The following is a 25,504-nucleotide window of genomic DNA, read 5'->3' as shown; positions in this document are numbered from 1 at the left end:
CTGATGCCCCGCCAGGAGGCGGGCTGCTCCCACCCGCAGGAGGATGGAATGCACCCCAGGAACACACTCAGGTTTCCGCTTCCGACACGGAGCCGTGTTCCAGAAACACTGAAATGAAGACCATTGGCACTTACTCCACTCTCCACTTCAGTGAACCCGCCAGAGCACTAACGTAGAGACAATGACCGACGGTCAGCACCGGCCAGCGCCTGCGTTCTCCTGAGAAGGTAACCCTGTGACATCACCCAGGCCCCGTGAGACAACTGGCATATCCTCATTCTCGAGTCCCATCCGCAAATCCTCCCTCGGGTGGCAGTGACCTTAGTCACCTTTTCCCAACATTCCTCCACAAAATCCAGACACCTAGACGCAAGCAGACGGAGGCAACCCAGCATCGGGGATGAGAAGCCTGGAGTCAGGCATCTGGTCTGCCCCAGCTGCTGCTTCGCGCCGGGATGCAGGCCGGGGACCACCTACCTAAGGCACGAGAAGCGCACCTCCCCGGTGTCTGGAAGGGCTGGCTCCCCCCGGCCTCTGTCACCTCAGCAGGGAGTCACTACCTGCATGTGGCGACCGTGAGCCGTCTCCTCCTGCTCAGTCCGTTTCCTCGCTTTCCACGCTCACCCTCCTTGCTTTGCCCCTCGGAGTGGAGAACACCCTCCCAAGTGGCTGCAGGTGGCACGCGACACCAGCTGGCTGTGTTCAGGGTGGGCCAGGGCCAGAAACAGCAAAGCGGACCCTGCAGAGCGGCTGCCGGGAACTGCAGAAACCGCCTAGGTCTCGCGCCTGTAACCTGGCAGGTACTGAGGGCCCCCCAGTCGCCTGGTGGGGATGCACCGCCGCAGGGAGCCCTACAACCGAAGGGTCCTCCATTTGATGGTACAGCATTGAAAGGCGTTTTGTAAGGTGTTTTAAGCGGTCTTACAAATCCTACTCAACCTCTCTCCAATTATGGCGTTTGATTATTACAATGAATGGTTCACTAAAACCTGAAGAGCGTCACACAGCCCGGGGGACAGCACCCCCACAATCAGAGGACTTTGAAGCCAGTTACCAAACAGCTTTTTATTACAGCATCTCAAGCGGCTAATGGAGGATGGAACAATAAATAACTGTAGATGTAGCACGGGACACCATCCAATCACAGCAGCAGGTCTTACTACAATTACTCTAGATTCTTCTTTATTCTTCAGATTCTCCAGGCTTACGGATGTCGTCAATCTTCAAAATCATCCTAACCATCTGAGTGGCGAGAGAGATCTGCTGCTTTTTGCCGATCAAGGTTTCTATGACGTGTTGTTGCTTCATATCTGAGAAAGAACAAGTTTATTACCTGAGAGAGCACACACATTTGTACCGGCAACTTTCTCCACCTTGCAGGATCATAGTAAAACTTCAGCTGTGCGGTGACTAGTGCCAGCTGTATCTGTATCTGAAGGACACCTGGAATCTGACCCTGGTCACCAGAGAGCTGGGGTGGGCGGGAGGAGGACCTCTCTTCAACCACCAGTGAAGTGTCAGGAGCCCGCTAGGATCACATCTTTCAAGGACACTTCATACCTCCCAACCCGGCAGCCGACACAGCAATTTAGCAAACCTGCAATCTGTACCTGAAATTACAACTAATTTCAAGAAAGACTTAGAAATGGTAACATTTTAGCATAATCACTCCTTTAAGTTGAAAAAAAAAATTTAATTACCCGTCAGAGGTGGCTGTTATGAAACCCCCGGGGTGCAAACTGCAGAAGGCCCGACCTACTCTCTTCAGTAAAAGCAGACAAGTCTGCGGTTGGGACTGATCATAGAGCTTCAGACTCGGCCAAATTAGAACAGAAACGACGGGGCTGCCCTTTCAACAAGCCGAGGTGGTACTGCCTTCTCAGCAGATGCTGACGGGGCAGCTCAGTCACACCACGCTTATAATTATAAACACCCCTGGCCAACAGGCCATGCTAGGAATAAGCAGCTAGAAGCCGACCTCAGAGCTGTTTTACACAACACCCTGAGGCCACTGTGACAGGTGTTTGTGTGAAGAAAAGTGAGTTGGGCCTCCCCGGTAGCGCAGCGGGTTGAGCGCCACGCTGTGAAGCTATCTGCACCCTCTGCAGCGTGGATTTGATTCCTGGCCGGCCAAGGAGCAACCCACATGGCGCGGCAGACCTCTCCTGTTTCGCCCGCTGCTCCCCTCAGCAGTACACTTTGGTCAATCTGCCTGTTCTCCCTGCTCTGTCGCTGGTGAATCCTCTCACCCTCCTGAACTCCTGGCTTGTACCCCAGCTCTTGTATAAATAAGTAAAATCTTAAAAATATAACATCTAACAGCAATCAAATACAGTTTTCTTAAAAAAAAAAAAAAAATTGACCTGGGAATTATTTTTTAAAACTAGAGACTGAACGTCACCTTTGGCGTAAGCACACTAGCTTGTCACAGAAGTGAACTCCAGCTGTCTAAGCTGCTCCGGAGGCGAGATGATCGAACACTCAAGTTCAGGACCCAAATACCCAGCGTGTGAAGCATCTCGAAGACCCCACCTGGCCAGCACGCCCCACCGGCCTCCCACCCAGGACGCGGGGACCCGGCGTGAACCAGCCCAGCCCGCGTGACGGTGGCCGCTCACCGTTCGTGCCCTTGTGCAAGCAGTCAATCCCGAGAGCAGGGTTCGCCTCCTTCACTTGTCTGGCTCGGACTTCGGTCATGGTCTGGATGGGGTTCATGCCACTGTTTTCCGAGAGGGCCATGGGGATGACCTCCAGAGCGTCGGCGAAGGCGCGCATGGCGTACTGCTCCAGCGTGGGGCACTGCGGGCACGGGCGTTGGGTGAGTGGGGGCGGGAAAACCAGCGGAGAAGCCGACACTTCAATCACATACTCTGAAAGACTCAAGAATTCTAAGACTGGGCTGCCCTGACTACTCTGAATCCACCACAACATAAAGTCACCAATGAGTGAGGACGAAGCCACACACGAAAGCAGTCAGACAACGTGCTCTTACTGCTCTTAGGATGGACTTTGAATTTCAAATCTCGTTCAAAGACCAGAGAGCTCACCCACCACAGTCAAGGCTCAGGGCCAGTGTCCGATGACCAGCATCCGACCCCGGGGCACAGGGAGGCACGCTCAGGCCGTGCAGCTACTCACCTTGTCTGCTGCTTGGCTCACGGCCAGTGCGCAGGCGATCTCCGCGGCGCCTCCGCCGTACACCACGCGGTTGTCCCGGATGAGGTTCCGGATGACGCACAGCGCGTCATGAAGGGATCGTTTTGCCTCCTCGATGATCTAGGGACACAGATTTGCCTGTATCAACATGGCTGTGATCTCTGCACCCATCCTGCTGCCTGGCACCTCTGGTTTAATCTAAGTGCTCATTGGGCACTGGCTGGCCCCACCGTTCACCCCATCCTGGTTACAAGCAAGCGCAGGCTGGAGGTTACATTCTGCCGTCACCCGCCCTCTCTCCTCCCGACAATACAGTTTAAACAAACCAGCCAAATAACCGAACAGACAGCCCGGGGTTTGTTGCAGGACGCCACCATGTGAAGGCGGCCAACAAACTGACAAGAAAGCCCCTGGGAGTGCTGTGCAGGGGCACTGACACCCGGGGGTGGAGGCCGGCACAGCTGTTCCCCACGCCCCCATTTCCACCCCTGGGACTGACAGTGGCCGTGACCTTTAGCATCTCACATCGTATGCTACTGCGTCTCCGATAAGTGTTTTGGGGAAGGGCAAACTGGAATCGGGGGAGCACATCCCACGGAACGCTCACCATCTTATTTCCTCCTCGGATGAAAATGGTCACAGCCCTGGAGTTCTTGCACTGCTCGATGACCAGCATCTTGTCCTTGGTCGTCCCAAATGAGATCTCTTTCACAAGCCCAGCAAAGCCCAGTTTCTCAGCGGTCAGCTCTGAGAACCGTGGGACGATGCGCCCCCCAGTCGCAATGGCGATCAACTGGTCGTGGCAGACGATGAAGGAGAAGAAAGGAGAGAATAAGCCCAGGGACAGCCAATCTTCAAAATCAGACCACCAATGTGCCGACTTGCTCTATGACCCTATCCACCCCTGCTGTCCCCCTCTGGCCGAAATATTGTGGAGTCTTGCTGAAAGCAAGAGGTTCTGAAGAGCCGGCGTCCTGCTGCACAGCTCCCCATCTCTTGACCTTGTCTCGCCAACTGTGCTCTGCGATCACAGAGCTCTGCAGCTGCCCTGCTGTAAACCTGGCTGTGGGGAGGACCAAAGGCCGGGGTGTCTGCAGTGCAGACCATGGCTGGGAGGCTGTTAGCGATGGGCTGACACAGAAGGGGCAGATGGGCCTTCCTGCCTCCAAGAGCCAACGAGGCCCTGTGAGGTGACACGTGGAAACACCCCAACGCGCTGTGGGAGCACGAAAACACAGCACAGACTATGACAAGAGGAGCCCTAGCACCCTCCCTCTCCCAGCTCCTCCTCCCCCTTCACAGGGCTGAGTGGGACGTGGCTATTAAGGCTGCACACCCAAGAAACCCCCAAATCCACAACTTCATCGTAAGCTCAACCCCTAGTTCATAAGCCTTTCCCCAAGGAGCTCCCTACCTCGATTTCAGGTCCTCCCACCCAACGAACCGCAGGCAAGTTATTCTGAAGAAGTAAATGATTTGCTTCGTCATCAAAGCCCCACTGGCAAATAGCAAGGTTGGCGCCAGTTTCTTTAATCTGGGAAAAGATAGACCACAACTGTGTTAATATGAAATAAGACTCCTTAACACGCTCACATTTGAAAACAGGCTAGAAAAGGGTGAGATGCACAGTTGGGGGTGCGAGGGGGAAACATCAGAAGAAAAAGTGGACTGGAAAGGAAACAGGTGGACTCTGTCAGCCCAAATTCTGCATGATAAACATCACAGAAATCGCCTCCTTGGTCAAACTGTGCTTTAAAAGTTAGTTAATTCATGCTGAAGTAAAACCAAACATCCGTAACACCCTCACCCCTGGAAACCAGCGAACTGTCACTAGTACCAGGAGGCAGTGGCACTCACACCAGCCTGAAGCAGTCTCGTGACACACATTTCCTACCACGCTTCTACCGGTGTGGCCTGTCCTTGGGAACGAAGACTGAAGCAGAGGCAAGTCACCCTCCCCCATGGCCCCGCCAGAGCACCCAAAGCACCCACCCCATGCGTTTTGCCAAGAACCAGGGCGTACCTGCTGAATCATCTCTTCGAATTTCTCCTTTTCATATTTCTGAAGGGCTTTATAATCTTCTACAGAAGTCACGTCTAGCTTATGCTTTGTCTTTGGTTTCGGTGGCTCAAATGGACACGTGAGAATGGCAATCTTTGCGTTTTCCACTTGCTGCCAGGAAAAAGAGAAATGCTGGAGCCGGTGGATTTAACAGTCAAGAAACAACGTAGCACCGTGAAAGGTGACGACTTACTTTCGGCATCTGCGGGTGACTGAAGTCCTTGTCCACGATCACGCCCTTAATGAGCTTCGTGTCCTCCAACCTCCCGCCCACTTTGCCTTCCACCTTGATGAGCTCGAAGTCGACATCTCGCCGCTGCATGTCGGCGACCGTGAGGACCGCGTTCACGGCGATCTCGGCCATTTGCCGGTGACAGCTGTTAACCCTGAAGAAAACCAAAACATTCTTTCATGTCCACTGAAAACAGTCGCGACAAGAGCAGAAAAGGAGATGGAAAACGGCAACTCTGGCACTCAGCACCACAGTGTCACCCAGTGACGGCTTATAAAACGCAGGGTGCTCGGTCTCGTTCAACCTGCACTTGAAGGCTCTTAGGCAGGGAGTCCCGTCCTCACCTGGGCGCCCGGGACCCCAAAGAGAAACATAACTAGGATGGCAGAAAAAAAATCACATCTCTATTTTCACCAATGAACCGAAATGCACTATCTCCCTGCACTACAGACGTGGCCAAGCGAGCCCCAAGTGGGACACCACACACGTAGAGCCTGCTCTTCAGGACTGCAGAGCGGCCGTCACCGGACCTTGAGGGCTCTGAGCCTGCAGAGGGGGAAGCTGCCTTTTGGGAAAACTCGCACACTTGAATAGACTGCTTAAACTCAGTGTTCACTCAGGAAAAACCACAAGGGAAAGCTAGTACTTGAATACAGTGCCTGAATGCCTACAACTTTCTGTCATCTAGAAAAGATAACTGTGGAACTGAAATCGTCATCCTCCTAAGCAGGTGACTGAGTGTCCTGCTTCAGGGTAAATGCACGTGGCCATTTCCAGGGACCGGAGCTTCTCCCGCAGTGAAGACCCACACACGCTCGGCACCCAGGGAGCCCCGAGAGAGCAGGGCCAACCCATAGAGCAGCAGACATACACTTTGGAGCCCAGCGTGGTCTTGGCAGTCTGAATCAGGGGTTCGATGTCCGTCACGTCGACGTAGACGCTGTCGCTGATCTTGTCCAGGTGCTCGATGGCGATGCGGGCAGCCTGCTCGTAGCCGTCGGCGATGCGGATGGGGTGGATGCCGCGGTCCAGCAGCTGCTCGGCTTCCTCCAGGAGTGCGCCGGCCAGCACTGCAGGAGAGAGGGCACATAGTCGGTGCAGGACACACAAGACCGTATTTGTAGTGAAATCAGAACTAGATGCTATTTTGGAAACAGAAGCTTCCAGAATTAAGCTGAGAGTATCTCAGAGGTGAGGCCACCTAATTAATTTTTAAAAAGGGAGCCTCCTGTTTGTTTCCAGCAAAGGTCTAATAGGTCTAGACTCTGAGTGGTGCAGAGACTGTTAACCAAGGACATGATGGAGGGGGGAAACGTCATGCTTCTGGGTCAGGGACTTTTTAGTGAAACTCGTGCTGGTGACAAAGGACCGAATGTTTATTCTAGCGCCAGAGATGAGGCGCTTTGCTTGTTTTCATTTGGCTGCACCCCAAGTACATCCAGATAGTGCTCAGCGATATCTGATTAATAAAGCAACTCATACTTGATCATTCTTTAATCTCCCCCAACTTTTCAGATATTCCAGACCTTCAGAAACGATGCCGGAACAGTAAAATGAACCCTAGCTTACTAATGACGGCCACTTGGCCACACTGGCTTTCTCTGCACACAGTACTTTGTGCTTAGCAATTTGAGAGTGTGTCCCGGGAACCGCGATGGGTCACCCCCGAAGAGCTCAGCACACAGCCCTAAGCGCAGGTGCGTTATCCTATCTCAGTGTGCAAGAACTGACACCCTCAGGAACGCCACACTGAGAGGACACTAGTTTGGAAGACACAGCCCCCAGCCCCTCGACTCAAACATCCTTTCAGCTTTAAAAACCAAACACCCGGCACCGATCAGGTGCCAGAGGTCACAGCTAGCGCCCTGTCTCTTTGGCTCCTTTTACCAGAAGAGCTTAACCAGCCCCTCGTTCCATCGCTGAGCCTGGGGGACAGGGGTGCTGGCCTGGCAATGTGCCTTCACCCGTCTCCTGAGAGCAGGTTCTGAGTGAGCGGGCTCAGCAGGGACTGCCTGTAACAGCTCTTCAACAAGAAGGATCTCCCGCCTTTTCTCACCAACGACTCCTGTGGTTCCATCTCCAATTTCGTCATCCTGTGACTTGGACAGTTCGACCATCAGCTTGGCAATCTGATGATCGACGTCCATCATGCTTAGAATGGTGGCGCCGTCGTTGGTCACAGTCACGTCGCCATCCTTATCCACCATCATTTTATCAAGCCCTAGGAAGACAGCGATGTTTAGAATGGCTCTGGGTGAAAACACTTAGCAATCTATACCAAGGAATTGGACTTCTTGAGTCGGTTGCTAGCTATGAAACTATAAATAAAAACTCAAGTGACTATCTCCAAAATGACATTTTAGATTCACTAACATAAAGCAAGCCCTGGCAATGCCTAAAACCAAGGAAATAGCAAAAACGCCACAGAACATCACCATGAAGCTACTGTAATAACAAAAAAGGGTTCACGGTGATCAGGAAAACGCTACTGTCACGCGGGGAGGGGATCTGACCTGGAAGCGCACACACTCGGGGACGACAAATATGCTAACAGCCTGGAATTCACTGAGGAGTTTGGCCCCGCCGCGGGAGGAGGCTGCCCTTCCATGTTGCAACCTGCTATAGCGGCTGTACTGACCACTTACAGAATTAAAAAATTTTGTTATAAACAAAGAACGAGAGACTCTTACCGTTTGGTCCGAGAGAAGTCCTCATTGTGTTTGCTACAGCCTTTGCCGCCATGATGTGAGACTACGGGGAACAACGAGAAAGCAAATATTCACGTCACGCACAACTGTAACCGTTACGAGCACACAGCTGACAGCGATGAAAATCACCCCGAGGCTCCTGTCTCTGAAAGCGTCTACACTGAGATGCAACAGACAGGCTGAAAAATATGCCCACGTGTTAACATTCACGACCAGTTACGGCACGACTCTTTTTCTGACTTATTTATTCATTCATTCCCGAGACAGCATTTATTCATAACACCGCGCGCAAGATTCCGGGTACAGGATCTGTCTTCAGGTCCCAGCACCCCCCCCCCAACACCCACAGCCCCGCCCCGTGCTCACTCTCCTGCCTTGCTCCCTCTCCACCCCCTCCGGCAGCCTCAGTTCTACAGTCAGATTTCCAGGGTTTGCTCCTGGTTTGGCCTTTTATTTCTGACCTTTTTTCCTTCCTCTATAGTCCATACGTAAGTGAAACCACCTGCAGTTTATCTTCCTCCTGACTGACTTCGCTCAACACAGTCCCCCATGCTGCACTGTGCAGATACCGAGGCGCGGAAGCGCTGGCTCAAACATCTATTTTCAATGTTTGGAGAAAACGCCATCCACAGGGGCTGGACTGGTCTGCATTCCAGGTGGCAATTCTTATGGAAAAGAAGCAGAACCCAGCATGGTGCATGCTGTTCTCTCCCTGGCTCCTCAGCACATCCGTCTGGGAGGCAGGCCCTCGCACGGAGGCTTGACCAGACCACCGAGCAAGGTGCACACTGGGCGATGAGTCCAGTCACAAGCACACAGCACCTTATAGAGACTCTTCTCGCAGCCGGCCATGACGCGTACGCTGAGGGTCATCCCTGCCTGTCACCTGCCAGCGGCAACAAAACTGAAGGGCACAGAAGCCCGCCACCATCCTTTCCTTTAGACCCATTTTTCTCCTTCCAAATGTCTTCATCGTCGCCATCACCAACCCAACCCAGGAGGCAAGAACCTATGGAATTCCAGGGACTCCTACTCCACCTCCTATCGCTATCCTTCAGATTCATCCCACCTAGAGCTAACCCAACCATTTTCCTCAAACACTCCACTTATCAGTCCCCAAACGAGTTCCCAGTGCACGCTCAAGTCTAAAACTTCTGCTTTTCCTGAAAGCTCCCTCACAATCTGAGACCTAGACCCCTTCCAGAGGATGGTCTCTGCTAATCCCCCAAACCTGTCTTTCAACCCCCATAGCACTGATGGCAGAAGGGCCTCTAGCCTCCAAAATCCTGACCGCCTTTAAAAGCCATTTGAGGGCCTCCCCGGTGGCGCAGCGGTTGAGCGCTGGGTTGCGAAGCTGCTGGCGACCTCTGCGGCGCCGGTTCGATCCCCGGCTGCTCCCCGGCCACCGGAGGAGGGTCCCACATGGCGCGCAGACCTCTCCTGCCACCCGCTGCTCCCCTCAGCAGTGTACTTTGGTCCTTCTGCCTGCTCTGCTCCCTGCTCTGGCTCTGGTGAATTCTCTCACCCTCCCACGCTTCTGACTGTACCCAGTGCATGTATAAACAAAGAAACAAACAAACAAATAAATAAATAAATATGCCTCTGTAAAAAATAAATAAATAAAAAAAAATTAAAAAAAAAAAAAATAAAAGCCATTTGAACGCACACGTTCTGCGTAGTCACCCGTACGGTGGGTAACAGGACACAAAGTTCATCTGGGCTGTGAAAATACCTGTAATCCTTAAAACACCCACTGCCTTGCCTGTATATTGGAGTCCTTACAGGACAATAATCACAGGCAGGTGGTTCTTAATCAGGGATGAATTTTATCCTCCAGGAGACACTTCTGGTAGTTACTATCGGGGAGAGGCTGAGACTGGCATGGAGGCTGTATCTCTGATGGGTTGAGTTGAAGGGGACATGTCTACATGAGCACAATTAGGATCATCTGACTCAGTCTGTCCAACCAGCTGTCTACTGGCTGATGCTGACTGTCAGGGAACGGTCTACCCATGGTCAAAACGACAAACATCCTACACAGCAAGGCTCCCACAAGACACTGGCCTGGCCCTCAATATTACTAGTGCCACGGCTGAGACCCTGTCCCAGACCACTTGCCACACAGAGGTGGGCTTGAATCACACCCACTTCTTTATTAGCTGTATGAGTGTAGGAGACTACTTAAGTGCTCTGGGGCCTGGTTTTCAATTCCATAAAAGTCGCTAAACTAACACCTATCTCAGGGGGTGAAGCCTGCCCGACATAATGCTGTTGAGCAGTAAACACAGGAGCTGCTGCAAAATAACCTCTAGTGTCCACGCTGTTATGCTGGGTGGGGGTACTGGCCGGTCCTGTAGCTGAAAAATGAAACCGAATTTGCAAGACAGGCCACCCCTGAATTTATGGCTTCTCATTTCTGTCTCCAGCGTGCAGAGGCATTAGATCATAACCCTCTGCAGAGGAGGTTCAAGTAGAAAAAAAAGAGTCCATGAAGAACGGCCTGTTTTAGTTTCAGCAACTCTTCCTGACAGATACTAAGCTAGTCAGGAGACCTCAGGCCCAGGCCCAGTCTTTGCACTTCAAACCCTAAAGAAGTCGGTGGACTCTCAAAGCCCCCCCTTCCCGCCCACCCTGCCAGTGCTTCTGCGAGCCCACGACCCTCCTCGCCGCACGCCCAGGCCTCCTCCGGCCTTCACCGTGCTCTCAGCCCATCCCAAACACCGAGGCCGAGGACGGCAGGTTTTCTTGGTGATTCAAAGCCCCCCACGGATCCTCCTTCCCGCCGGTAGCCCTGATCCCGGGGCCGCCGGAGCGCAGACCGCGCCCCACGCAGCCCAGGAGCTCTGAGCCCAGCAACCTGCCCCGCCCTGCGCCAGCGCTTCCCTCTCCCGGCCCGGAGCAGGGCTCATCCCCCCCCTTCCAGGCCGTCTCCACCGAACCCCGGAGCATGCTGCGGCTGCCACCCCCGCCCCCAACGGGAGACTCCACGCACCCCGCGGCGCTCGCCCTGCCCCGGCGACAGTGGCCTCTTCCTCGGGGACGGCGTTTCGCGCCCACGCCGCAAGCGACTGAGCCTGTCAGCCGTGACAGAGGCGCCCCCGTTCCGTTAGGGCGCTCGCAGGTACCCCAAGGGGAGGCCCAGAAGTGGGCCCACGATGCCTTCGCTGCCTCCCACACGGGGACGCCCCACGGAGCGGCCCCCGGGCGGGGTCAAGGCGGGGTGCCCCACGGAGAGGCCCCCAGGGGTGGGGGTCACGGCGGGGCGCCCCACGGAGCGGCCCCCGAGCGGGGAGACGGGGGACGCAGCGCCCACCCCCGGGACGCGAGGCGGCCCCACCCCGCGGAGGGCCCTGCGGCCCCACCCGCGCCCCCAGGCCGGGGCCAAAGGCTACTCCGCCGCCCTCTCCTGCCCTGAGGGAACGGGGTGCGGGCGCGAGGGGAGGGGACCCCGCGGCCTGCCGCCCCGGAGCACATGGCGGAGCCGCTCCCCCTACACTGCGCAGGCGCAGAGCCCCCGGGCCCGCCGCCTCCCCGCCGCCCGCGCGGGCCCCCCCGCACCTTGAGGGCCTCGAGTCCCATAAGACGGGACTTGCGGTCCTGGTCCTTGATGATGAGGAAAGGACGCCCATACTCGTCGAAGGCGAGAGTGCCCACGGACGCCATGGCGCTGCCGCGGAGCTCCGTTCCCAGCCGGCGGAGCCCACCCCGGAAGCCGGCGCGCCACTTCCCCCCGCGGGCGGGCGCAGCGCTCGCGCAGGCGCAGAGCAGGCCGCGGGGACTTGTTTCGCAGCCGGGACTAGTTTAACGCCGGGACAGCACCTTCTGGAACCGGCCGCCCTCGGAAACTTCCATCTTTCAGAAAGTTGTGGGGGGAGTTCAAAGAGGCGGAGCGAACTTTTAGAAGCCACACACATGTGTAGCTCGAATGCGGTCATGTCGTTAAGCTACAGAGTGAGGCCAGCTGAGGAGCGGGCGCCGCGGGGAATTCGCTCGCTCAGAGCATGTTTTCTCCCTCCTCCCGCCCCGGCTCCCCGAGATGGTAGAGTCCACTTCCGGATTCCCCCCCCATCCCAAATCTCGCGATGGCGGGAGGAGGTGAGCGGCGGCCGCGGCGGCGTGGGGTGCGCGTGGTTCTGGGGGCGCCTGTGCCCGGCCGGCGGGGGTGTGGGGGCGCCGGCGGCCGCCCGTGCTCTGGGGTGCGGGGGGGCTCGTGAGCCCGCGGGCACGGCCGTGACCTCTGAGCGCCCCTCGCCTGGCCCAGTCCTCAGACTTGCCGTCCGCTCGGCTCTGGTCACGACTCCGAGCACATCCGGGAGCCGGAGTTGGGGAGACAGACTGACCGGGGGGGGCTCGGGCTGGGGGTTTGGGGCGGCGGCCCCAGGATAAGGGGCTTGTCTGGAGGCGACGCGGGGCGCACGCGCCTCCGGGGACGCCCCGGCACCAGGCCTTGACGCGCGCAGCAGGTCACGGCGACGCCGCCCCCCGCCCCCCCAGTCCCTGCACCCCACTTCTGCAGGGCGAGCCGCCACACGACGTTGTCACTCTCAGGCCTGCGCCGGGGCTTTCTGCGCCCTCCCTTCCGCTGCCCAGCGCCCTAAAGGGTCGTGTTGCGTCTGGGTCGGGCCTTGGTGAGGACGAGCCAGGGTAACTCACACCCCGGGTGGGCGCTGAGCCTCCAGACTGCGGCCCTCGGGGTCGCTTGGCCCGTGACAGATGCGGGACGTGGAAGTACACGCAGCACGAGTTCGATTCCTGGCCGGCCAGGGAGCTACCCACACGGCGCGGCAGACCTCTCCTGCCTTGCCCGCTGCTCCCTCAGCAGTGGATTTCAGTAGATCTGCCTGTTCTGCTCCCCACTCTGTCTTGGGGAGTCTTCTCACCCCACGCACCTCTGGCCTGCACCCCAGCTCTTGTATGCATAAATAAATAAATCTTTAAAAAAAAAAGTACACTCGGACTACAGGGGTCTTGGAAGCCCCTCCCACCAGGCTGGAAAGTGCCTGGAAGCATGTTGAAGTCCCTTGACTTCAACCCATCACACACCAACCGTCCTAAACTTCCTGCAGTCGGATTTTGTGGTGGAGGTGTGTTGTCACTTGGTTTTCCACCTCGAAGCCACTTTTAAGTCACTTTAGTGACCTCACGAGTCAAGAAGAACTACCCTCCTCCCTCCATTGGAGGCGCCGTGGGTGGTCACATGCTGTGGAGAGTTGCTCATGGCTGGGGACCCCCCCTGTGTTCAAGTTGAGCCGCCTCAAAGTAGGACAGGTGACCACGTTCAGTGTAGGTGGGCAGAATAATGACCCCCCAGTATGTGCACATCCTGGTGCCCAGAATCTGTGAATAATTTATGGGAGACTGCAGACACGGTCAAGGCAAGGACTCAGCTGGGAGTGTCATCCTTGTCCCTGTGGCCCCGTGTAATCAATCACCCTGTCTGAAATAGGGTAATAATTAGATACAGTCAAGCTTGCTTGTTTATGAGACTTTGTTCTGAGCCATGAGAACAGACTGCACGGTCAGCGCTTGAAGGAATGGATGCTGAATTCGTAAGAATCCAGATAGGCTGGAAGACATAGTTTTCCAAGATGACTTCCAGAAACAAAAATCAATGTGTTGGAAAGAAAAGATTTCAGTCTTCCATTAGTGTTGAATCATTTTCCCTGAGTCGCTTTAATTTAGTGACTGGAATCTACAACTCATTGTGGAATCATACGTTGGCCATTAAGACTGTATTCAACTACATCATTTTTTTTTTTTAAAGATTTATGTATTTATTTATACATGCACTGGGTACAGTCAGAAGCGCGGGAGGGTGAGAGAATTCACCAGAGCCAGAGCGGAGAACAGAACAGGCAGAAGGACCGAAGGACCCTGCTGAGGGGAGCAGCGGGCGGCAGGAGAGGTCTGCGCGCCATGTGGGACCCTCGCCGGCGGCTGGGGTTGGAACCAGTGCTGCAGAGGCTGCGGGCAGCTTCACAGCCCAGTGCTCAACTGCTGTACCACCAGGGGAGGCCCTACATTATTCTTTTAAAAAAGCATGATTTTATTTGTAAGAATTGTAGGGGCTCCCTAGAGGCACAGGGGTTAAAGTCTCAGCGCTATGCAGCTATCACCAGCCACTGCAGCGTGAGTTCGATCCCCAGCCAGGGAGCTGACCCACATGGTGCAGCAGACCTCTCCTGACTCCCCGCTCCTCCCCTCAGCAGTGTATTTCAGTAGATCTGCCTGTTCTGCTCCCCACTCTGTCTCTGGTGAATCCTCTCACCCCCTGCATCTCTGGTCCACACCCCAGTTCTTGTGTGCATAAATAAATAAATCTTAAAAAAAAAAGAATTGTAGGGAGAAAAACAGAACCTGAGATTTCTGGTTTGCTGGCACCTATGTATTTTCTGCTTGCTCTCAATCCAGGTGCATCCACAGAAGCACTGAAAGAAGAAAGTGGGTCACCACCTGCCCGGCCCGCACCTCTGGGAGTCAGCGGCCCCAAGAAGAGCCAATGGGGCTTCTTAATTACCGGGGTTGTCGGCGGTACACTGGTGGCCGTGTATGCTGTGGCCACACCGTTTATAGCACCAGCCCTCCGCAAAGTTTGTTTGCCTTTTGTGCCTGCAACGACCAAGCAGATCGAGAACGTCGTGAAGATGTTGCAGTGCAGGAAAGGCTCGCTGGTGGACATCGGCAGCGGCGATGGGCGTGTTGTGAGTTTTGTTAAAGACATTTGAATAAAGTTTGGAACTAGAATTGTTAAAATCGCTGTGGAGCTTTGCCCAAGACTGGCTATATATGACAACATAATGAAGTAGTTTAATTTTGTGTGTGCTTGGCCAGACTAGCAAACCCTCCGACATGAATTTGGAATTGATTTTTCTCTAATTTTTTCTTAATGCAGTACTTTGTAGATATCCCAGGTAAGAAGGAACAGTTAATTGGTGATGATGAAACTGTCCATTGAAAAACTTGCACCAACAGAGTTAGTGTTAGTAAAAGAAATAGGTTAAATCATGGCATTTCATTTCTGCAATATTTCACATTTTTGTACCCATATTGGCACCTGCGCCTTTTTGCATCTATATCTATTTCTGTTTCTACACGTCTATTAATCTCTACCTCGTAATGTTGTTGAGATGGGGAGAGGCAGTGCCTTAGTTCCCACTCATCCAAGATCAGACTGTTGGTGACTTCAACTCACGTTGACCCTGGCTGAAATCCATAAATAAAGACGTAAGGCCATTGACCAGCCAGTGGGTGTTTCAGAGTGTTCTGTGGGGGAGGTGGCACCGTCCTCTGGTGACAGGAATAAGGCTGTGCTGACATGACCTGGACCCTGTCATGTCAGTGGGACTGGGAGTCATTGGGAACAGGTTAAAAAGTGACCTGCTGTGTTTTAGAGAGATCAGGAGCTGTGTATGTAAGTCAGGAGAAAGTTTTAACATCCATATTTAAATGTCTCACATCGCTGAGTGGTTTCTGAGTGGTTTCTGAGAAGCTGGTTTCCTTCTTAAGGGGTGAGACCATAGTTGCTTGGGAAGTTCCCTTCGTTGGGAGACCCCTTCAGGGATGTCCGCTGGAAGCGGGTGGCAAGATAAGATGAGCAGAGAGACCCCAGGCCCAGCCCATCTGCTCAGGAGAGGCCGGAACCTCCTTGACTTTATTTGGGATTCTTCCCGTTTACCTGTTTTCAGTTCTGAATGAACAATCTTAAATACTAAGGAAACATGTCATTTACTGCATTCTCCTCATCGTCATGTTGTTTTTATTAAAGATCACAGCCTGCTCACCACACTTTCTCCCAGGCCGGTTCATTTCGTGGCTTTCTGTCTGACCCACCCGGGGCTGGCCGGTCCAGCCGGCCAGTGACACTGCTGTCCAGAATGAACCCAGCTGTGTGCCCTGATGCTTGGGTGAAGCCTTTAACGAAAACGAGCAGCTGACCTCCCGGGGCTGGCTTTATCTCGTCCGCAAAACTCAGTGACTTGGAGACACACCTTGAAATATTTTGGACAAAGGAGGTGCTTTTTGGGCGGATGATCTAGGATAAAAGGCCATAAATAGAACGTGTTCACGTCCTTGGGCCATGTAAGATGGTGTTTTCTTCTTGGGAATAAACATGGCCTCTTCCCTCAGGTGATAGCAGCTGCCAAGGAAGGCTTCACGGCGGTGGGCTATGAGCTCAACCCCTGGCTGGTCTGGTTCTCCCGGTACCGCGCGTGGCGAGAGGGTGTGCAGGCCTCGGCCAGGTTTCACATCTCAGATTTGTGGAAGGTATGTGAGGAGTCCTGGAAAACTTTATAATTCATGATAATCATGAGTGAACATTGAAACGTGTATTAAAATAAAAACGGTTAAAACACACCTGACTGTGAGCACCTTTGAAGTGGGGGGTTTAAACACCCACTCTTGGGGGCAGAAGCGTAGGGTTTGGGGCAGGATAGGTCAGGTGAATCCCGAAGATTTATTTGCTCAATCGAAACAGTTCTCATTTCCACCTATTTTGAAATGATGAGATTTATCTCATTTGGGAATCTTATAAACTGTGATTTAGGATTCACTTATTAATGTCATTTTAGGTAAATAGCAGACTTTTCAGTGGGTGGGTGTGTGTATTTTGAGAAAAATGGAGAAGGGCGTGAGAGGAGAGAGCCCGTCAGCCCAGCTGCCGTGACCCTCTCTGTTCTTCATAAAGTACGTGATGCTGCCAGGTCCACCTCACGGGCTCACCTCGGAGACACTGCGGTCGGTTCCAGACCCCGCAGTAAATCTAATGTAGTCATAAAGAGAGACACATGAATTTCCTGTTAGCCCGTGCATACAGAAGCTATGTTTACGCACTCATAGAGCGTGTAAAAAAAAAGTATGTGAAAAAAAAGCAATGTATGCATCTGAATTAAATTTTTTTTTATTGCAAAAATGGTAACTCATGGAACTTTTGGAAAAACGGTGGCAGTGGGCTTGCTGAACACAAGGTGGTCACAGAACTTCAATCTGTAGGTAGCACGAATTCTGCAAAGCGCAATAAACCCAAAGGCAATAAAACGAGGTGTGCCTGTCTGCTAAAGAACGGCCTGTGATTCTGTCTCAGGAATCCTCCATAAATGCCTTTCCTTAAATAAGAACTGACACCGTAACGTCATCAGTAGCTCGTAAACACTCACTTGAGTTTTGCTGCATTGTTTTTTTATATCATATGTGCATAAACGATCTCTCTCCAGAGTAAATAAGACTTTTATTGGGCAATAAGAATTTTGACTGGCAAAGCACTTCCCCAGTTTTTTCAACTAAAGACCGTTTCATTGCATTTTTTACGTAGTACTTTAGAGAAGAGGAGGGGCTAGAATGTTAAGGTTATCTCCACATACACACAAGGTGTCCCTGGCCTCCTGGCACTTGGTGAGCGGTGGAGTTGAGCAGGGACGTGTGCAGCAGGGGCCAGGTGGCCCAGTGTCACCGGGCTCGGCCACCACCTGATCAGTCCCTGGCCTTTCTGACAGATGACCGTGACTGGGGAGATGGGGAGGCGGTGGGGTCCTGAGTGGAGTTGCCCTGGGATGGGGTCCTCACTGGGCAGCATTTGGAAAACCAATGCATTGAATTAGCATGGAAGGTGTGAGCTGATCACCTCTTCCTGATGAAACAGCAAAGGGCATGTCTTTGTGAAAACCCGCTATTTGAGGAGATGGAAAATTGCTACTCGTTTTGAAACAAAAGTTAAGCTTAATGTTTGGCTTTTAAAAATCAATGTCTGAGGGCCTCCCTGGCGGCACAGGGGTTAAAGTCTCAGTGCTATCAAGCTATCGCCAGCCACTGCAGCATGAGTTCAATCCCAGCCAGGGGGCTACCCATATGGCGCAGCAGGCCTTTCCTGACTCACCTGCTGCTCCCCCCAGCAGTGTATTTCAGTAGATCGGCCTGTTCTGCCCCCACTCTTCCTCTGGTGAGTCCTCTCACCCCCCACACCTCTGGCCTGCACCCCAGTTCTTGTATGCATAAATAAATCAATCTTTTTTAAAAAAAATTAATGCCTGAACCCCTCTTGCCTGCTTCTCCTAGGTGACTTTTTCTCAGTACTCGAACGTCGTTGTCTTTGGGGTGCCTCAGATGGTGAGTACCGCCAGTGCCTGGCCTTGGGGTGTTGATTCAGGCTCTGTGCAGCCCCCCACAGCAGGTGGCTTCCCAAAGCCCCCAGATGCTGGGCCTCAGTGCATTGGTTTAATCAAGGACATCAGGGCCTTAAACATCGAATGAGGAAAAAATCAATCATAGTTTTTTTTTTTTTTTGAGAAGTAGATCTTTATTTATTTATTTATTTTTAATAGAGGCATGTTTTATTTATTTATTTATTTGTTTGTTTTTTGTTTATACATGCACTGGGTACAGTCAGAAGCACGGGAGGGTGAGAGAATTCACCAGAGCCAGAGCGAGGAGCAGAGCAGGCAGAAGGACCAAAGGACACTGCTGAGGGGAGCAGCGGGCGGCAGGAGAGGTCTGCGCGCCATGTGGGACCCTCCTTCAGTGGCCGGGGAGCAGCCGGGGATCGAACCGGTGCCGCGGAGGCTTCGGGCAGCTTCGCAACCCAGCACTCAACCGCTGAGCCACCGGGGAGGCCCTCAATCATAGTTTTTAAACGTCTGCTTCCAATAAAATCCTCAGTTGTCCACCCAAGCCAACAAATTCCAGTCTGAAACCACTTTATGAGCTCCTGGTGGCTTGGGTCGTGTGAGGCTTCCGCTCCTCCTGACATCCAGCCGGAATCCCTGGGGAGGGGCCTTCTCTCCACTGTGCAGGGCGGGTGAGGTCCGCTGGCCTCAGCTGGCCTCTGTTGACTGGCCTCTGCTGGACTTTGAATGTGCAGTCTCAAAAGTGAGGATGCTGCAAAAGTGAAGAGGGTCTGGAAGTCCAGCGTTTGGAAAGATGGCGGGAGCGAGGCTGTCGTTGGTTGTTGCTTTGCAGACCGTAGCGGGAACCCTCCCTCATTTTTCAGTCTATAACTGTAGCCATCATAATCTTGCTGAGATTGGATGTTTGCTGAAAAACTGCTATATAAATGACAGAGTGGGTTTTTATTATTTTTTTTAATATATTTTTTGCAATGATTTTCTTTTTTAAAGATTTATTTATACAAGCACTAGGGTACAGGCCATAGGCGCGGGAGGGTGAGGGAATCACCAGAGAGAAAGTGGGGAGCAGAACAGGCAGACTGACTGAAATACACTGCTGAGGGAAAGAGTGGGCGAGACAGGAGAGGTCTGTCGCGCCATGTGGGAATCTCTCTGGCTGGGCGGGAATCGAACCGGCACCGCAGAGGCTGCAGGCAGCTTCACAGTGTGCGCTCAACCAGCTGTGCCACTGGGGAGGCCCCAGTGACATAATGTTTAATTTAAAAAAAAAAAAAAAGGAAATTTGCGTTTTGGTTATTTTGTTTTCTTTTTTTTTTTTTTTAATTTTCTAGAGGCATGTCTTATTTATTTATTGTTTGTTTGTTTGTTTGGTTTATACATGCACTGGGTACAGTCAGAAGCGCGAGAGGGTGAGAGAATTCACCAGAGCCAGAGCGGGGAGCAGAGCAGGCAGAGGGACCGAAGTACACTGCTGAGGGGAGCAGCGGGCGGCAGGAGAGGTCTGCGCGCCATGTGGGACCCTCCTCCGGTGGCCGGGGAACAGCCGGGGATCGAACCGGCGCCGCAGAGGCCGCGGGCAGCTTCGCAACCCAGCGCTCAACCGCTGCGCCACCTGGGAGGCCCTGGTTATTTTGTTTTCTATTCCCACTTTAATTTTTGTATAGTATGTTTCAGCGCTTGCTTGAGAAATTTTTTTAGTGTTAGGACCTTCAGTAAAATGCCATTTTCTTTTCTTTTCAAGTCGATGGAGTAGGAATGCTTTCGTTAGCCATGAAAGTGACAGGATTCTCTATGCTTGCAGTTAATTCTCAGTAAGCCCGAAATTAGGATGAATCCTGGGTGTCTTCCACTTTGATTATAGAACCGAGAGGAGGTAGACGGGCCTGATTGCTGGCCCTTCAAAGGAACTAGCTGGGATCACAGGCTTGCCAGGGAATTTGGTGTTTATTTACCACTTATGCTTGGGCCTTTCTGTGTTTAATTTGAAATATTTTTTCAAGCTGGCGAAACAACAAGAATAATTCTTAGACTCTGTGAGGAATATGCTGGTGGCCCTAGGGGAGGGGAGGGTGGGGAGGGGGCGGGCAGTCCCGGGTGCTGGGAGAGGGGAGGCGGCTGCAGAGGGAGGGCAGGTGGTGGGGCTTGGTGGAGGGTGTGAGGCAGCTGCACACAGGGAGGGGTGAAGTTGTACTCCTCAGATTTTCTAGTTATGCCAACGACTGGCAAATCAAAATTTGAGGGGGATGAAAAGCATTTGTTTTAATGTTAATTTGAAGTGTTAATTTGATGTTTAATTTGAAATCCATGCCCTGTAAAGACAATAGGGGTGCCGAGCTGTCTGGAGAGGCGGGATAAGCCCAGGATCTGGCGGCCCAGCAGCTTGGGGCCAGCAGGGGGCAGCAGTGGCCTTTGGCGGCGCCTTGTTGGTGGAATCGCTGGGGTCCAGCGCCAGAGCTGCTCAGCTTTTGAGTGTGGTCCCTTTGGGATCTGTTCACTTAGCAGCGAGAGTCCAGCTATTCTGATGAGCGCTTGTGCTGTTGTTTCTACAGCTGAAATAAGGAACGTGTAGCCTTTCCCCATTCCCAAGAAAGAGGATAGCCGGAGCACCTACATTACCGCCTCCCCATGTCACCTTCCAGAGCCCTGGTCAGTGTGGATCGGCACAGCCCACGCAGCACAGACATTGCCTGGCAACCCCAGGACAGAGAGGTCTCGAGGTCCTAGAGGGACGCTTAGGAAGGGAAGGTCAGGTCAGAACTAGACCTGCTGTTACAAGTCCTCGTAGGGGGATCACTCTTGAGATCAGGGGTGCTTCCATATGTGTGTCTCATGCCCAGGCTCCTGGACGCCCCTTTGGACCTGCTGGTCCAGTTCTGGGCGGTGTTCCAGAACCGGAGCCGCATTCCGGAACTTGCAGCAGCAGTGTCTGCAGGCGGAGCTGTCTGTGATTGCCGGCTGCTCTGGGCTGAGGCTGAGGCCAGGCCCTTGGCTAGGTGTGGCCACCGTGGGGCCCTGACCTCTCACTTCAGAGCTCCGGGAAATGAGGGACCCCGCAAAGGACTCAGGAGTAGGGGCCTGGGGAGGAGGGCAGCTGGCGGTGGGGGCAGGAGTGGAGGGGGAGTAGGGCCAAGAGGGGCAAGCTGAGGGGAGGGGTTGGTCACCCTCAAAGCTAACATTTGGGGAGGCGGGAGGGATGGAGTGACCCGCTGGGGTGGACAGGGCTACTTTGTCTTATGCCTTGGAGCTGGTTTCAACTTCGGTTTAAAGTTTTGAAGAAGTAATTAGAATGTGACGAGTCGGTGTCACTTTGAAACCTGTGATCGTGGAAGCTCTTTGAATTCTATCAGAGCCGGGCGGCTGCCGCTTCCCCTGGGGTGGCAGCGAGGCGCGGCCTCGGCGCGTGTTTATGTATAATTCAGCCTGTTAATTTCTCATGATTGCAATAGCGCCTTTCCTTCTTAGGGTTATCTCGGCTTAGCATATGCCAGTCATCTGGAAAGAAGAGAAACGGTGAAAGAGCAGAATAATAGCAATAGGAGCAGAGTTACAATTATCCTTTCTACGCGCAAAATCACTGGAGGAGACCTCTGATATTTTTGAAAAACACATCGTCTCATTCTTGGCTTATTTAATTTTTCCCTCAAGGAACAAAACTTTCCCTTCCTCCCTCCAACCTCCCTCCCTCTTGCTTCCTCTCACTTTCACGAGCTGCTGGAGAACAGGTATCTTCCACCCTTAATGGGATCTGTTGTTATCTTGCTGTGGAATTGGCTCACTGTAGCCTGGGGTTATGCAGAGGAGTTTTTCCAAGCACTTTTTAAAGATACAGGTTAGGGATGTGTCTCCACAGAAGCACTATTTATTTGATATTTTGATTGAAAGGGAGTCGTTTCTGCTCGGGTCTTGGTTTCTGAATAGCACTTCCCAGCGGGAGGGCCAGGGATGTTGCAGCTTGGCTGCTCAGGGCCCGAAGGGAAGGCACTGAAGGAAGGTCTGGAGCTGGATGTGTGGCTCAGAATATGGGAGGGGCTCGTCCTGGGGTGGGTGGGGAGGCTGCCAGCTTGAGGAGGCCAAACTGTGGTCTTCTGAGCTTCCGAATGGACAGGGCAGGCCTGGATTATAATGCGGTGAGGGAAGAAGTGTCTGTGCGCTCATGCCCAGGGTGACGGCTAGGCAGAGGGAGGAGAGAGGGCAGCTCTTCCCCACAGGAACCATGGAGTTAGCTTTGACCTCTTTGCTGCAGGGATGGAAAGACCTTTCTGGGCCAAGTCATCGGTAGTGCTCCCCGCAGTGGAGGCACCCCAGGCCTGATGAGCGACAGGGTGTGCCCATCTGTGCACGATGCTCCCCCATGACCAACTTGTTAGAAAGGGACAACAGTAACCGCAGGGTGGAGATGCGAGATACCCCTGTGTCCCAGCCTTAGCATCCCCTTCGAGGTGGGACTCTGGGGCCTCCGCCTGGGGACCCCAGAAGGTCACAGCCCCCTGGCGGGTGTTGCTGAAGATGCTCACGCCAAGTGTCCAGGTGCAGATGCCAGCGAACTGTGGCCTGTCCACTGGAGATCACTGGCCTGTCTGCTCAAAGGGCACTAAGTGACAAGGAAGGTCGGGAACAGCCAGTAAGGAGAGCAGGTAAACGTCACAACCAAATGCACTGGATTCCGTCTTCATCCCGGGGAGACCATCAAGGACATTATCGGGCCGGTTGACAAAACTAGAATTCCTTGGGCTTTTGAATACTGGAATGTTAAATTTCCTGTATTTCATAAAGGTGCAGGGGTCAGTTCTTAGTAGAAAATGCACTTGTAGAAAATACTTGCTCAGAAAACATGGGCATATCCAAGGCAGAGGGGCATGGCGGGCTTCCTGGCCTTGGATGGCTTAGAAAAATGTTCACTGGAGGGAAATTAGGGTCCAGTGATGATGATAGGCTTAAAAATTGATGAGCCTGGGCCTCCCTGGTGGTGCAGTAGGTTGAGCATAGCACTGTGAAACCATCCGCAGCCTCTGCAGCGTAGGTTCGATTCCCAGCTGGCCAGGGAGATACCCACATGGCGCGCAGACCTCTCCTGTCTCCCTACTGCTCCCCTCAGCAGTGTATTTCAGTCAGCCTGCCTGTTCTGTTCCCCACTCTGTCTGGTGAATTCTCTCACCCTCCCGTACCTCTGGCCTTTACCTGAGCTCTTGTACAAATAAATAAATCTTTAAAAAAAAATTGGCGAGCCTGGCTAAGGGTTAGGAGCGTTCTCTGTTGTATTGCAACTTTCTTGTAAGTTTGAAAGGATTTCAAAATAACATATAGAAAGAAGAAAGTGGGGCAGCTGTATTTAGCAAGTGAAGGTAGCAAAATATTTTTAGGACCTGGAGATATATTTTTAAGCAGTTTAAATTTTCTGATGGAATTATAATGTGAATATTTTTAGCAAACAATGAAACTTTCTTCATAGATTGGCATTAAAAGGATACAAAAGTGGTAAGAGAACTGTTCCAATATTTTTAAAAGATTTTATTTATTGGGCCTCCCCTGGTGGCGCAGGTGTTTGAGCACAGCGCTGTGAAGCTGTCCGCAGCCTCTGCAGAGCCTGTTTGATCCTGGCTGGCTGGTGAGGGTTCCACATGGCATGGTGGACCTCTCCTGTCATGCCCGCTGCTCCCCTCAGCAGTCTATTTTGTCTGTCTGCCTGTTCTGTTCCCTGCTCTGCCTCTGGTGAATCCTCTCACCCTCCTGCACATCTGGTCTGTACCCTGGTTCTTGTATAAATAAATAAATCTTAAAAAAAAAGATTTTATTTATTTATGCACACAAGAATTGGGGTATAGGCCAGAGGTGCAGGGGTGAGAGGATTCATTGAAGACAGAGTGGGGAGCAGAACAGGTGGATCTACTGAAATCTACTGCTGAGGGGAGCAGCGGGCAAGACAGGAGAGGTCTGCTGCGCCAGGTGGGTCAGCTCCCTGGCTGGGGATTGAACTCAGGCTGCAGTGGCTGCGGGTAGCTTGATAGTGCTGAGACTTCAGCCTGTGTGTCACCAGGGAGGCCTGAGAACTATACTTTTTAAAAAGTGATATAGACTATCAAGAAATCATTTTCTGTATATCATGGATATATTTTTTTAAAAGTCTGGCTAATTTCACTGTATTTCAAGGTGGTAAAATGTGCCTATTTTTTCATTGTCTAATTACATCGTATTTCCTTAACACTAGATGTTACTGGTTTAGACAGACCATTGCTATTGATAGGAAAAATCTATGGCTGATTACAAGTATAAGACAATGTCAATAGTAGGATTTCAGAAAATCTAAAATGTGGAAAATATGTGTTAAATGGGTGAGACAGTAGATTGAAATGTTTAGGTTGGTAAATAACTTGAAGTTGCTTCTCATTTTAATTATCGCCACATGATGGTTTTAGTTAGACAGCCAGAAAGCCGGGAGGCACATCTGCTGAAAAAGGCCTGGTTTATAATTGATCTGAGAAGATGTTCTTGTCACTGTCCTTAGAGTGACTTCTATGGTTCCGTGGGTTACTGGGTAATGCACTTAGGCTCTGGAGTCATCATTTTTACAAGGTAATTTTTGCACAGGTGTTTTTAGGGACCGAGATACAGAGGATGGGGGGGGGGGTCATTTCCCCTTACCAAACAATGACCGTCCTTCCCCACAGATGCCGCAGTTGGCCAAGAAGCTTGAACTGGAACTTGAGGATGGTGCCAGAGTCATCGCTTGCCGGTTCCCGTTTCCCAACTGGGCCCCTGACCAGGTCACTGGTGAGGGCATCGACACCGTGTGGGCCTACGACATGGGGACTCTCAGAGGGAGCAGCCAGGGCCCCCGAGCATCTGCGCCTGGACAGCTGGTCACGCAGATATAAGTGTCGCTGAGAGTGTTTCCCCGAAATGCTGGTGGTCTTTGCTTTTATAGACTCATAGCCGTGTCTTCAGCAAGAGAGTCTTTCTTTGGTACGGATCGAGGAATTATTACTTTCCTTAACTTCTGGAGAAAACAAGCTATGAACAGCCAGTGGATTTAAAGTCCCATTCCAGGGTATATTCCTAAATCTGTGCTGCTTTCATGTGTGCAAGACGTAGCCAGTGAGGGCCGTGTGGACGGACTGGAAGGCGTCAGCAGCTGTTCACGTCGTGGAGACCGTGATGCGGTGCCAGAGATGAGAATTAAACATTGTTAAAGAGGGTGTGTGTCAGCGATGTCGACAGCGTCCTCTGGCTT

At 52.6% G+C, this 25,504-nt stretch overlaps 2 protein-coding genes across 3 annotated transcripts; one reads left to right on the top strand and one right to left on the bottom strand.

Moving 5' to 3' along the window:
* Positions 1–1,182: 1,182 nt before the first annotated feature.
* Positions 1,183–11,821, bottom strand: CCT5 (chaperonin containing TCP1 subunit 5; the record flags this gene model as incomplete). Of its 2 annotated transcripts, XM_084232858.1 has the most annotated exons (11): positions 1,183–1,310; positions 2,619–2,799; positions 3,139–3,276; positions 3,764–3,949; positions 4,571–4,690; positions 5,180–5,329; positions 5,412–5,604; positions 6,322–6,520; positions 7,507–7,671; positions 8,141–8,201; positions 11,717–11,821. In XM_084232858.1, the coding sequence occupies 11 exons, from the start codon at positions 11,819–11,821 to the stop codon at positions 1,183–1,185; spliced, it is 1,626 nt and encodes a 541-aa protein (XP_084088984.1). The 2 variants fall into 2 exon arrangements, with proteins under 2 accessions (XP_084088984.1, XP_084088985.1); XM_084232859.1 differs by lacking the exon at positions 7,507–7,671.
* A 419-nt stretch (positions 11,822–12,240) lies between these two features.
* Positions 12,241–25,148, top strand: ATPSCKMT (ATP synthase c subunit lysine N-methyltransferase; the record flags this gene model as incomplete). The annotated part of the gene is made up of 5 exons (XM_084233889.1): positions 12,241–12,253; positions 14,570–14,859; positions 16,286–16,423; positions 18,209–18,259; positions 24,942–25,148. The coding sequence occupies 5 exons, from the start codon at positions 12,241–12,243 to the stop codon at positions 25,146–25,148; spliced, it is 699 nt and encodes a 232-aa protein (XP_084090015.1).
* Positions 25,149–25,504: the final 356 nt, after the last annotated feature.

This window comes from Talpa europaea, assembly GCF_964194135.1.
Source record: "Talpa europaea genome assembly, chromosome: 5".
Taxonomy (NCBI): Eukaryota; Metazoa; Chordata; class Mammalia; order Eulipotyphla; family Talpidae; genus Talpa; species Talpa europaea.
The sequence above is the reverse complement of the archived record's forward strand: the minus strand, read 5'-3'. Positions and strand labels throughout refer to the sequence as shown.